Genomic DNA, 14,475 nt, shown 5'->3' with positions numbered 1-14,475 from the left:
AATGTGCTTTGATAGCTAACTCGGCTTGATTTATTCAGGTAATGACGGGAGTGGTTTCACGGAAATGAAAAATAGTCCCGTGTCGAGCACGTTTAGCCAGGTGCTTCCCGGCGCTTGTAGCGTTGAGAAAAACCCCGCTATTAAATGGAACTTGCTGCTTCATTCCGAGGCCTCGGCGAGGGATGCCCTACTGAGGCTGCACTCAGTCCCATTTTAAATGGCATCCTGATCTCTTGATCTCCCAGACTTTGGCAACCCACAGACCGCCCCCCCCCCCCCAAATGTTCTAACGTACCTGCTGGGGGTTCCTTGAGACTACCCCCCCCCACTCTGGCATCCCACCTCAAGGACAGGGCATGCCTGGGGCCAATCACCAGCGTAGGCAAAATGCCACATTGAACTACCAACCTGGCACTACCCATGCCAGTCAAGTAGCGCCACCTGGGTACACTGCAGTGCCAGGATGTAACCCATTGGCACTGCCAGGGTGTCCAGGTGGCACTGCCGGATTGCCACCCATCCCGGAGGCCGACAACCCAGGGGCCTTCGAACACCTGGGAGACACCCCCCCAGTGCTATTCAGCCTGGTCCCCATTTGTGGAGAACAGTGCTAAACAGCACCCGGCTGGGGTCTCCTTGGCAAGGGGATTCGATTCCATGTGTTGGTTAGATCCTGCGAGTGCATATTCAAGTGTGCCTAACTGCACACCTTAATATGAAAATTTACTTCATCGACATGAATGAAGGATAGGTATCAGAAACAATAGTACGATCTATATTATTCAAAACAATATTATTATATAAAGGGGGTGGCACGGTGGCGCTGTGGTGAGAACTGCTGCCTCACGGCACTGAGGACTCCGGTTCGATCTCGGCCCTGGGTCACTGTCCGTGTGGAGTTTGCACATTCTCCTCATGTTTGCATGGGTCTCACCCCCCAGAACCCAAAGATGTGCAGGGTAGGTGGATTGGCCACGCTATATTAAATAATGAAATAATAAATAAATAATCTTTATTGCCACAAGTAGGCTTACATTAACACTGCAATGAAGTTACTGTGAAAAGCCCCTAGTTGCCATATTCCGGTGCCAGTTCGGGTACACAGAGGGAGAATTCAGAATTCTCAGCTGGTCCGGGAATATGAACCCGTGCTGCTGGCCTTGTTCTGCATCACAAACAAGCTGTCTAGCCCACTGAGCTAAAGTGCCCCTTAATTAGGAAAAAAAAAAATTGGGCACTTTTTTAAAAATGAGAAACAAAAAAAGAAGTAGTATCATACACATGACAGAATTTTGAAGATGGAGGCATTTCCTACCTCACCATTTGAAAAGTTAGCAGAGAACACACCCTGCTGATGGCAATTTGTCTGCAGCCATTTAACACTTCGGCCCTCACTCAGTCTCAAAGTTGAGTCCAGGAGAGAGCAATCCTTTCGCCCAACTGTTGGCCAACTAAGGGTCTCAAGTTGGAGCAAAGGTGGACTAGTCCAGGCCTCACTTGCCCCTGTAAAATTGCCTGAGCTATAGTCCCAATAGCAGTAATCAATACTTTAGCGACGAGCAGACCTTGCAGTATTCAATTGTTCAACATTTCGTTGTTCGAATGTCTTGTCTGTTGACTGTTCTCTGCGCTGTTAATTAAGCCGAGGCATGGTTGCAGAGAAAGAGAAAATAAGCGAAAAGCAAGAAGCAACTGGAAGCATAAGTAAGCAGACTTTCCAAAAGCTCTTTAAATGAAACTCCAGCTCAGACATAGAAATAGGTATAATCATTCCACATTTCCAAGGCATAAAGCACAATGGTCCCTGGACTCTAAGCCCAGGAATAGATAAGTGCAGGGGTCTCATGGTGGGGTTAGGAGGGGAGGAGAGGGGAGGGTAAACCTTGGGGAGTGGGATCTTTGGCCATGGAGGGAAGGTGCTTCCATGCAGGGCAGACCATGAAGACTGTGGAGCATGGCGTGGGTGGGGGGTGACCAGATTGAAAAGGGCTTTTGAGGGATGTGCCCCCACCCTTCTCACCCAAGGCCCAATAAGTGCACCAGCTGGGTTTTACCTCACTACTTAACTCCTCCCACTAGTCTCAAAATGAGTCCAGAAGGGAAGCAACCCTTTAGCCCAACAGTTGGCCAACTAAGGGTCACAATTTGGAGCAAAGGAGGCCTGGCCCAGGCCTCACTTGCCCCTGTAGAATTGCAGAGAGGTCGGGAATGGGTGGAATGTGGCAACCTATGAAGCTTTACAGGCTCCCACGCCTGCAAATCTGCCTCTGGCAAACCATATAATTCTGCTCATAATATTTTGAAAAGCCAGAAGTATTCCTGTGTTTACCATTTTTACTCTGACTTCAATGCCACAAACTGATCTGGACTCCATACAGATTTTCATATTTTTTCATTATAGCTCAGAGCTCTTTTTAATTTACATATTTTCTAAGTTACTGCAATCATTTTTTTAAAAAACGATAGCTAGAACAGCCATGCTGACAACAACCATCATCTGTAATCCTGACTAGTTTTTTGCTGTTACGATGTTTTGAATGGACTGAAAATGCCATTAATCCAATTTGGACGAATTAGGAAAATTAGAAATTTGGCCCAGTTTGTATAATTTGAAATGACACAGTATAGAGAAGCATTAAAAAGTTATTTCGCCGTTCCTCCATCCACCCCCCGCCCCCCCCCAGACTGACGGCATAAACTCCACCCACTCATTTTTTCAGAGTGCCTGAAAATCTGGACTGAAAACCCTTGTGCAGCAGGGGAGATATGAGCCAGTTTTCAGTCCGTGCCTGTCACTATGGAAATAATTGGGAAAATTCCACTCTAATTTACTGTTACGATCTGTGCAAGTTTAGATATTTCAAAAGCAATGCTTGTGAAATAACTGTTGTTAGACATGACATACATTGTATTTGGAAAGAGGACCACATAGAAATACATTTTCTTCCTTTCATTAGTGAACTCCACCAAATGCATATTTTTGTTGACTCCATTCAAACTTGATTCGTAAATTCTTCCTCGCACACGCACCCCCCAACCCCCCTCCCCCTCCCCCCCCCCCTAACTACCATCAAAAATGCACCAATTATGAGACATTTCCCAACTGTGCAGCAGTTTAGAAAATATTTGGAAAATTTTAGCCCAGAGATGGTTGGAAAAATGATGGTATGCTCAGGGCACCCAACATCCTTAAAGCAACAAAAACCCAACAATTCATGGTGGAAAAACAATTCTCTGTGAATTGCTGGATGGAGAAGCTTGGTTTCCAAAACACAAAACAAAAAAATGACTTTCTCACCTGATGCCTCCCCATTGTGTGGCATTAAATTACTGCATTTGCACCATCAGTGCAAATTAATCTTGCCACAGTCATTGAGGGGTGATAATTCCTATTATAATGACTCTTGTTAATGAGTTATTTAAAAGGAACAGGGAAAGAATCGCCTCCCACGTAATGCGTTTGGTAACAGAGCGCATTCCATAGGACGGGAGAGTGGTGGGTGGGGATCCTGTCACCGCCCTGATTCTGCCCATGGCAGGAAGGCCTAACACTACGACGGGTAGGGGACTTGCCATGCAGGGAGCACAAAAAGCAAACCTGTGTGGGATTGTTTGCAAGGTCTCTTGTTCAAAGGGAGTTAGTGCCTGATTGAGGGAGCTGACATCGGGAAGTGAGAGCCCACTGAGAGTCACCTCTTTGTCATTTCTGCTAATGCCCACTCGCACCCTCGCCTGTGTTCCCCATTTCCCTCTCACTATCACCCATCTCTGGCCTGGGATCCAGTGACAATACCAGGCTTTGCGTGGGTGCTGTATTGGCAATGACCACCACCTCCCAAGATCAATAAAGCTTCCAGCCTCTGATTAGGTGACAGCTCTCAGCTGGTGGGACATCTTCCCCGAGGGTCCTTGACCCAGAGGAAGGTCTGCTGCTGACCTCTCAAGTGTATGAATGGAACAAGATGCTTGAAAAGAAGGCCTTCCTGAAATGAGGTGACGTGAGGCTCTCAAAGGCTTTCAGAAGGTAGTCAAGATCCGAGTCGACTTCACAATGTTCCACCCAATGTAACTGTAGAATGTGGGTGGGATTCTCCGGTCCCATAGCCACTTGTTTTTCGGTGGCACTCCATTCCCTGGTGGCTGGATTCTCTCTTCCTGCCACTTATCAATGGGATTTCTCATTGAAGCCACCCAATGCCGCCGGGAAACCCACCGGCGAGGTGCGCTGACGGCTGGAAAAGTGAATCCCAATGGTTGGAGAATTCCAGCCGTAGTCTCCCACAGGGCATAATTTTCTTTTCTGATTCTTCTTTTAGGTCTATCCCTTTGAATTCACTCTATGGGTGAGATTTAATGGCCACGTTGCTCCTGACGCAGATCCGGACATGCCGGTTAAATAGCAGGAGAGGCCAAAATCAGGATCTGCGCCAGGCGCGAATCAGTTTGCGATCTAACTGGTCCGCTCCTGGTGGTGGGATCTGGATCCCGGCCAAACATTGCGAGACACCAATTTGCCCCCCATTAAGACCAGTCTCACTCGTAAGTACAAATTTTTTTTAATTTTAAATTTTTTCCAATCAAGGGGCAATTTAGTGTGGCTAATCCACCTATCTTGCACAACTTTGGGTTGTGGAGGTAAGACCCACGCAGACATGGGGAGAATGTGCAAACTCCACACAGACAGTGATCCGGGGCCAGGATCAAATTCTCGGTGCCGTGAGGCAGCCGTGAGGCTGCGCCACCGTGCCACCCTAACGTCAGTCAAATCTCATAGCCTCCCGGGAACTAACTTCCTCTCCAATGAGAGATCACACGGCCATTGTTTAACACTGGTCCTCACAATGAGGACAAGGCACAATGGCATCTGGGTTAAAAGGACAAAGTACAAAGAAAATCACAGCACGGGAACAGGCCCTTCGGTCCTCCAAGCCTGCATCTTTCTATTCCCATCCTATTTATGTATTTGTCAAGACACCCCTTAAAAGTCACTATCGTCGGGCAACACGGTGGCCTAGTGGTTAGCACAACCGCCTCACGGCGCTGAGGTCCCAGGTTCGATCCCGGCTCTGGGTCACGGTCGGTGTGGAGTTTGCACATTCTCTCTGTGTCTGCGTGGGTTTCGCCCCCACAACCCAAAAATGTGCAGAGTAGGTGTATTGGCCATGCTAAATTGCCCCTTAATTGGAAAATATAATTGGGTAATCTAAATTTATTTTTTTTTAAAAGTCACTATCGTATCTGCTTCCACCACCTCTCCCAGCAGCGAGTTCCAGGATCTCACCACCCTCGACATAAAAAATCTGCCTCGTACATCTCCTTTTAACCTTGCCCCTCACACTTTAAACCTATGCCAACCAACAATTGACTCTTGAAAAAGCTTCTGACTATCCACTCTCTCCATGCCCCTCGTAATCCTATAGACTTCTATCAGGTCACACCTCAACCTCCTTTCTTCCAGTGAGACAGACTAAGTTTCTCCAACCTCTCCTCATAGCTAATGCCATCCATACCAGTCAACATCCTGGTAAATCTTTTCTGTACCCTCTCCAAAGCCTCCACATCCTTCTGGCAGTGTCATGACCAGAATTGATCCAAGCTGCAACGTGACTTGTTGATTTTTAAACTCAATGCCCCGGTCGATGAAGGCAAGCATGCTGTATGCCTTCTTGACTACTTTTTCCACCTGCATTGCCACTTTCAGTGACCTGTACACCCAGGTCCCTCTGCCTATCAATACTCTTAAGGGTTCTACCATTTGCTATATATTTCTATCAGCTATCTCTCTGCCCAAGTCTCTAACTGATCTATATCCTACTGTATCATGTGTCGGTTCTCATCGTTATCTGCAAAACCACCAACCTTTGTGTCATCCCCAAACTTACCAAATACACCAGTTACATTTTCCTCCAAATCATGTATATATATTACAAACAGCAAAGATCCCAGCACTGATCCCTGAGGAATGCCACTAGTCACAGCCCTCCATTCAGAAACACACCCTTCCACTGCTGCTCTCTATCTTCTATGATCGAGCCAGCTCTGTATACATCTTGCCAGCTCACCTCTGATATCATGTGACTTCACACTCTGTACACGTCTGCCATGTTAAAGTCCTTACTAAAGCCCATGTAGACAACATCCACTGCTCTACCCTCATCAATCATCTTTGTCACTTCCTCGAAAAACTCAATTAAGAGACATGGCCTCCTATTAAGAAAACCTATGCCCCCTAGTAATTGACTCTTCCACCCTGGTGGATCCTTGTGGTCAGGGACAAGTCAGGGTGGCACCCTGCTCTCCCTCTGGCACCTGGGCACCTTGACATTGCCATCATGCCAGGATACCCTGGTGCCAGTGTGGCACTGCCAAGGGCTGGGGCTTGAGGGGGGGGGGGTTATTCCCATGAATGAAGGGATAGGGGGTGAAGAGCAGGTGTGAAGGGGCCTCCTAAAGGTTGTGGGAGTGAAGGGTGGGGTTCTGAAAGGTGGGGGGCAAAATGGGGGCCCTCAGGTATTCCATAGCTGGGTGTCTTCACTTGGGGGGTGATATACTATCAATTACGACGAGACGAGAGTAGAGTGTAATCGAGGCTTTATTACGCAGAGATGTACAGCCTCCCGCAGCTGCTGCTGAAATGGCTGCAGCTCGGAGAGCCCACACATTTATACTCAGCCTACTGAGCGGAGCCAGCAGGCAGGGATCTACCCCGTAGCTGTAGTACAGGGGCCTTTCCGTAATATACCTTATATACGGTATATACAATACAACAATACAACAGTGGTGACTACCACATTCACCCCCTGTTAAGAAAGGGTCCAGCGGGGGTGGTGGAAGGCTATTTGAGGAAAGTTTACAAATTCAGACGATCGGTCGCCTTGATCCATCATTGCGATGCAGGCGTCGGTTTGGGCGTCGGTGACTCCGGGAGCATGTCGCCCTCATCTTCATCCCTGCGTGGGACTAAGGGGGGGACGGATCATCCTGGAGCAGGGGCTGTGGAGGGGTGCACTGGGAGGAGGGGGGGTGGTGTGTGGGGACCCAGTTGGCGCCAGGTCCCTGGGCAGCTGTCAGGGTATGCCACGTAGGTGTACTGCGGGTTCGCGTGAAGTAGTTGTACCCTCTCAACCTACGGGTCCGCCTTGTGGAGCCGCACGTGCTTACAGAGGAGAAGAGGTCCTGGAGCTGACAGCAACGTTGGGAGTGAAATCCCGGAGGTGCACTTCCTGGGGAAGGCAAAGAGACGTTCATGGGGAGTTTCGTTAGTCGCAGTGCAAAGGAGCGACCGAATGGAGTGAAGGGTGTCGGGTAGGACCTCCTGCCAGCGGGAGGCCGGGAGATTTCTGGACCATAGGGCCAGCTGGACAGCTTTCCAGACCATTCCGTTCTACCTCCCCACCTGCCCGTTTACCGGGAGTTGTAGCTGGTCGTCCTGCACGAGGCGATGCCCCGGTTGAGCAGGTACTGGCGCAGCTCATTGCTCATAAATGAGGATCCCCGGTCGCTGTGGACGTAGGCGGGGAAACCGAACAGAGCAAAGATGGTGTTGAGGGCTTTGATGACGGTGGCAGACGTCATATTGGGGCCGGCTCCTGCCGGCCAGGTAATGCCTACAATGCCGCACAGCTTCTACTATGACTTGGGCCTCCTTCTTGATGGAGGAGTGCCGAATTTCAGAGGCGTGGAGGGTGTGTGAAAAGAATGCCATGGGCCTGCCTGCCTGGTTGAGTGTGGCGGCCAGAGCGACGTCTGATGCATCGCTCTCGACTTGGAAGGGGAGCGTCTCGTCGACCGCGTGCATCGTGACCTTGGCAATGTTGGCCCTGATACAGTTGAAGGCCTGGTGAGCCTCGGCCGTCACTGGAAAAACGGTGGAGTGAATGAATGGGCGGGCCTTGTCCACATAGTTCGGGACTCACTGGGCGTAGTACAAGAAGAACCCCAGGCATCGTTTGAGGGCCTGGGGGCAATGGGAAAGGGGGAGTTCGATGAGGGTGTGCATGCGATCGGGGTCGGGCCCTAGAACCCCATTTTGAACCACATAGCTGAGGATGGCTAATCGGTTTGTGTTGAACATGCACTTCTCCTTCTTGTGGGTTATGTTGAGGAGTTTGACGGTGTGGAGGAATTTGGGAAAGTTAGCGTCGTGGTCCTGCTGGTCGTGGCCGCAGATGGTTATGTTATCAAGGTACGGGAAGGTGGCCCGCAGTCCGTACCGGTCAACCATTCGGTCCATCTCCTGTTGGAAGACCGAGACCCCGTTAGTGACGCCGAAGGAAGTGGTAATGGCGGCCGTGTGCTTCAAAAGCGGTGTACGGGCGGTCCGCCTTGCGAATGGGGAGCTGGTGGTAAGCAGATTTTAAGTCCACTGTCGAGAAGACCCGGTACTGTGCAATCTGATTGACCATATCAGATATGCGTGGGAGGGGATATGCGTCGAGCTGCGTGTACCGATTGATGGTCTGACTGTAGTCGACGACCATCCTGTTTTTCTCCCCAGTTTTTACAACTGCCACTTGAGCTCTCCAGGGGCTATTACTGGCCTTGATAATATCTTCCCGTAGCAGCCGCTGGACCTCAGACCTGATGAAGGTCCTGTCCTGGGCGCTGTACCGTCTTCTCCTGGTGGCGACGGGTTTGCAATCTGGGGTGAGTTTCGCAAACAGAGAAGGCGGGTCGACCTGAAGGGTCATGAGGCCGCAGACAGTAAGGGTGGTAGGGGTCCGCCAAATTCTAGGGTTAGGCTCTGGAGGTTGCACTGGAAGTCCAGGCCGAGTAGCAAGGCAGCGCAGAGGTTGGGGAAACGGCCTGGCAATCGCAGTCCCTCACCAGGGCATGCAGGGCACGGCAGAAATCTTCCACAGACTCACCAGGAAGTTAATGCCGCGTGGACAGGAGGTGCCTGGGGTAGATTTTGTTGGTCTGCTGAGCGTAGTTCTCCTTCAGTAGCGCCATGGCCTCAGCGAAGGTAGGCGAATCCGGGTGTAGGGAAAAATATCGGAGCTCAGCCGTGTGTAGAGGATCTGGAGCTTCTGTGCCTCTGAGGGTGGTTCTGTCCCAGATCCGATGTGTGCTTCGAAGCAAGCTAGCCAATGTGCGAAGGCCGACTTGGCATTGTCTGCTTGAGGGTGCAGCTGCAGGCGATCAGACTTGATGCGGGGATCCATCATTGTAAAACCTCTGCGTAATAAATTGATGCACTATCAATTACGACGAGACGAGAGTAGAGTGTAATCGAGGCTTTATTACGCAGAGATGTACAGCCTCCCGCAGCTGCTGCTGAAATGGCTGCAGCTCGGAGAGCCCACACATTTATACTCTGCCTACTGGGCGGAGCCAGCAGGCAGGGATCTATCCCCGTACCTGTAGTACAGTGGCCTTACCGTAATACACCTTATATACGATATATACAATACAACAATACACAGTGGTGACTACCACTGGGGGTAATGCCCCTGTGTGTGGAAATGTGGGCACACTTTCAAAATGCTGACTCCTATCTGAAAAGCCTGTCTCACCAGCGTGTTTAGCTCCCATTGCTCAAATAATTTCTAAGTGTAGCCTATACCGGGTACAAGTTCCCCAAGGCCCAATAGAATTCCCAAGGGCACGATGTACTGGGGCGCAATGCGGTCGGTAGATGCCAGATGAGGCCCACCCCCGGCCACCTGGTGGCCGTTGCGCCTTATGAGATCTAACCACGTCTTGTGAGATGTCGCAATCCGGATCCTGACCACAATGGGCGGGACCCAGTCTCGCAGCCCACTTAACCTTGCTGACACCAGCATCTACTGGCCTCCTCAGGGAGACTTCAGCCTGGCGCCAATTAGGACTGGTCCATGTAAACATGGATCAGGCGGAATGGTTCTTGGGAGGTTTCCCAGGCCATGGGAGGTTCCTGGGCAGTCAGTAACAAGGCAGGGTGACCCCCTTGCTCTCCCACTGGCACCCGCACACCTTAGCACTGCCAATATGGCACCTTGGCACTGCCACCCTGCCACTTCTAAGGTACCCAGCTGGCACTGTCAGACTCATAGGAGCACAGTCAGGGTGCTGGTGTCAGGGTGTCCGGATGGCACTGCCAAGCGCAGGGCCTGAGGGGAGCTTTGCCCATGAAAGGAGAGATGGGGGGTATGAAGGGCAGGGGGTGTGAATGGCGGGTATGAACGGGCTCCAGAATTTTTTTTGAGGGGGTGCAGCTTGGGTGTTGCGAACGGGCGGCCCAAAAGGGAGTATGGGAATGCTGAAAAGGGGAGGCTCTCAGTGACCTCATAGCGGGGTGTCCTCACTTGGCCGGGTGTGGGATAATGCCATGTGTATGGGGAGTGACATTGCCCGTGTGTGAGGTGTTGTGGGCAACTCTCAATCTCACTTAGGCTTTGGGGCACCCTTCAAAATGGTGGCCCAATCTCTGAGGAGCAGGTCTGGCTGGCAAGCTCAGCTCCCCAGTGATGAAAATGTAACTGTTGTCAGCCAGGCAAAGTCCTAAAGGCTGAGAATCTGGCCGCTTCAAGTGTGAATGCCTTCATGCCCACCTTCTGGATCCTAGTGTCATTCTGAGAAGCCACTGCGACTCAGGGCTACCCCAACAACTAGCTTGGTGACCCAAGGCCTCTGAACTCCCAAACTACTGAGTCCAACACCACTACCATCAGGCCTCGACACCAATCGTGTCCCCTTATCACCCTGCATCCCAATCACTGCTCTGTCTCAACTCTGATCAACTCCGCTCCCAATTGATGCCAACAATCAAACTCGATTCTCGACCTGATTGCCTCGCCTCCACTCATTCCAGGTAAACCTCCTCCCAATTGATACTCACCAATTCCTCCACATCCAACCTCTCATTGACCACACGCTCTGCTGCAGACATACTTGTTTCCCAACTAGCTGTATTCCCAACTGTAGAACAAGTTGGCAGGCAGAGAATCAATCAGTGATATTACTAGCTGGATGGGGGATAGTCCAAACGGTGGATTCCCCTCGATGTTTGACTGATCTGCAGGTCAGGTCAGTGAAAGGTTTGCTCTGGATTTCTGTTTCTGCATCCAATTTTACACCCTATTCCTTCATCTGTTATTTACTGTTTCTTTCTATATCCTTGATGTTCATTGGTTAAGGAGATGCACCATTGCATCCAATAGTCATGAGGTGCCAGTTGCCCCTTTCACCCTGTACAAATGCGTATTTCCAGAAATTTGTGGCACAAATATGACCTGAAGTATGAGGTCGAAATTCAATTTATGGAGTTGCAGCGAGTTCCACCATTCCGGCAATTTCTGGACCATAATGCTTTTGAGGACCACAAGTTGTTTATTTGTGCATTTATTTTTTTATATTTGTTTAGAACCTGCTGTTCCTTTGTTCAAAAAAATAATCTTCTCACATTTTGAAGCTTAAATTGAGTAAACAACCTGATTTGGCTTGTCTTGATCACCAATGTCTTTCAACTGCCCCTTGATCATTGATTTTCAATAATGATATCATACATTTCCCAACATGAGATGACTGTCAAGGCTTAGTGTTAACAAAAACTCAGAACTTACTTAATATTAGCATCAACAGTGGTGCTTAACCAATCACTTTATCTAGTTATCTTCACAGGTGCTTCACATTAAAAAATGACTAACATGGAAAAAAAACTCTATGTCAAAGAAAGCAATAGTAGAATAAACAGCACTGATTCTAGATGATAGTTTTTACAGAAAGTTCACATCATATCTTTCCTTGGTCCTCAGAATGACACAAAATATTAAAGATACGAGTATAACACAAAATGTAATTTTTTTTTTAAAAACACCCAAAGAAGGAAATGAAAACCTTGGGTTACTTACCTGAGTCATAACATCTCTTGTGGTTGTCGATCTCCCTTTTCTGGTGGTAGTAGTGGCCATGGTGGTTGTAGTTTCCATAATGGTAGTTGATATTTCTGCTGGTTTTGATGTGGTTGTTGTCTCTGTTGTCATTGAGGACGCTTCCCCTACTAATCTCACATTTCCATCTATTCTGATGTTTGGGTCACTTTCAGCTGCCATATTAAGTACTTTCAAGCCATTGTAGTACAGACCAGTTAGCTGTCCCTGGAATGGACGAGCTTTGTCCTTGCCACCAATTTTTATAGTTGCTTGGCTATTGAAGATTGTAAGCTGCCGTCCTGTGAAAACATCGTTACATATATAGGAAAAATGTTGAATGTGGACTTAATTAAATTAGGAATTTTATTTTACATTTATGTGAAGAAACAAATAATTTATGAGGTGGTTAATGACTGCAATAAATTACTGAGGAATACTATGAATAGTAATTTATTACTCTTGGATGAAATGTGTGAGTGATGCAGATTTTCCTCAGAATAATTTCATTCTTTTTGGTTGCTTAAAGGGCAATCAGACGTATGGTTTGCCATTTTTCTTTGCACAGCGTTCTTTCAAAAGCAATTTTTACTGAATTTAGAGAACAAGAATTTAACAACAATAGAAAACATTGCTTCACAAAAATACTAGAACATATCGTAAGATCATGTGATGATTTTTGATTGCCTTCCAGCAAGCCTGCCTTTTGGGTTAAAATGAAAAACAAAACTGTAAATGCAAATGTGAAATAACAAGTGAGACATAAAAATGAGAAAATTACGTGAAACATTTCACTCCAAAAGAACAAACCTTTTCAACAGTACCACTTCTTGGTTTTTTTTTTGACAAAATCATTTATTATGCTTTTATATAGGGTTCAGTTTTTGCACAGCAAAAAGCATGCAGCAAATGTCATTTTAATTGTTAACTTCTTTTCAAACCACAATTCCTTCAAATGTTTGAAGTAAACGTTAAAGGGACTTCAGATCTTCTTTCCAATTCACATGAAACACTATTTAAGTTATCTATAGTTTAAAAGGACGTCGTTGCAGAAATTAATAAAATGGATCACAGCTAATTGTACATCCTTTAATGACTAAATTTAGACATTGTAAACATATTCTGTACAGGATTTATCACTGTTTGTTAAATGTCTAGGATTAATGTTGTACATTGATAACAATTAGAAGACTATATTTAACAGTCCCTTTAACCTTAAGTTAATGGGGTATGCTTATTAAACTGCTGATATTTCATAATGGGAAAATAATTATTCAACACGCAATGCAAATATTTCTAACTACTGTTTAAAACATTTTGTTTTATTTAATTTTACTGGCAATTTATAGTTTAAGTTTATTAGTGTTACAATCCAACACTACTTGGTTATGTTCAAATTATTTTTTATTTGAAGTTTTAATCAATGTTTTTACCTTTGTCGAGTAGCCAATCATCAACTACTCGACCAAGTCGATATGGGATTCGCTGTCTAGCAATCGCCAGGCGTTCGTTATCATTGTTTCCTTTAAAGTTTAAAGAGACATTTCATTGGTTAAAATCTGTAAGGTCAAAGGTTAAAGGTTAATACTTAAAGCTTGAGCTATACAGTTGTCACATGAATTTTTGATTTTGGAAGTTTAAGAAATGCTATCTACAACATTTCAAATTTCAATTTTTTCAGGCATTTAATTTTTTTTAGCAAACAGAATTATTGTATTAATTAAGAATTAGAAAGCGGCATCGCCAACTAAGTTATTGAAGTTATATTATAGACAAAACCAAAACAACAAATTAAATCATATCATAAAACAGCTTTGCAAAAAAATATTCATCTGCCTGCTAGGTTTGAAGAGAGCCCATATTAACTAGTTAAACCTTGCTTCAGTTGTAGGATTTATTTGTGTTCATTGCAATTCTTCTCCATATTAGTCTCTTGAATAAAAGACTATGAAAGCTTAATGCCTGTGACACAAACTACTCCCTCCATGCCTTAAGATACACTAATGTTAATTTGGTTTTTGTATTTCAAAATTTAAAAAAAATACACATTAAATCACTCAAGTTAGGAAAGCAGAAAGTGGTAAAATGAATGCTAATAGGTCTTAAAAATCCATTAGGCTGGTTATCAGCAGCAATACAAAATTATTGTGTATTAATAAAGACTATACAAAAGCACAAATGTAGGTAACAGTACCAATTTTAATATGAAGCAAATGAGGCTTTCACAAGAGCAACTGTAAATTTAACAGTCCATTTCTTTCTCGGTTGACATCAGGCCTTAAGCAACTGATTAATTAAAAACACACAACAAAATAATTTAAAATATGTTTGTTTGTTTCTAATTGAATTAATTTCTACACTCCAAATCATACGGATTTTAAAAAATCATTTAATAAATTTGGATTTATTCCATGATCACGGCACAATGTATTATTTAGGAACACACACAAATAAGCAGAAATATGTCTGTTTGTCTGCATCTTCCCAGTTTTTCATTTTAAAATTTGCATGCATTCAGAGTTTTGTGAGTTAACGGCTCCATTTAAATTGGTTTTATATGAAGTTTGTATAATTTATTTTCAGGTCAGTCAGACCTGTAGCTCTTCCCCAAACAGCTCACGTACAC

The 14,475-nt window shown here is 46.2% G+C and overlaps 1 protein-coding gene across 49 annotated transcripts in view; it reads right to left on the bottom strand.

Moving 5' to 3' along the window:
- Window positions 1-14,475, bottom strand: part of nrxn1a (neurexin 1a) — a 2,342,145-nt gene that overhangs the window by 178,999 nt on the left and 2,148,671 nt on the right. For 37 of the 49 annotated variants that reach the window (XM_038810283.1, XM_038810313.1, XM_038810330.1 and 34 more), the window contains 2 exons: window positions 13,283-13,372; window positions 11,832-12,151 (listed from right to left, as the gene is read on the bottom strand). In XM_038810283.1, the coding sequence (XP_038666211.1) occupies window positions 11,832-12,151; window positions 13,283-13,372 (410 nt within the window). The remainder of the gene's footprint in view (window positions 1-11,831; window positions 12,152-13,282; window positions 13,373-14,475) is intronic. The other 12 variants (XM_038810497.1, XM_038810496.1, XM_038810492.1 and 9 more) reach the window with 1 other exon arrangement.

This window comes from Scyliorhinus canicula, chromosome 1 (genome assembly GCF_902713615.1).
Source record: "Scyliorhinus canicula chromosome 1, sScyCan1.1, whole genome shotgun sequence".
NCBI lineage: Eukaryota > Metazoa > Chordata > Chondrichthyes > Carcharhiniformes > Scyliorhinidae > Scyliorhinus > Scyliorhinus canicula.
The sequence above is the reverse complement of the archived record's forward strand: the minus strand, read 5'-3'. Positions and strand labels throughout refer to the sequence as shown.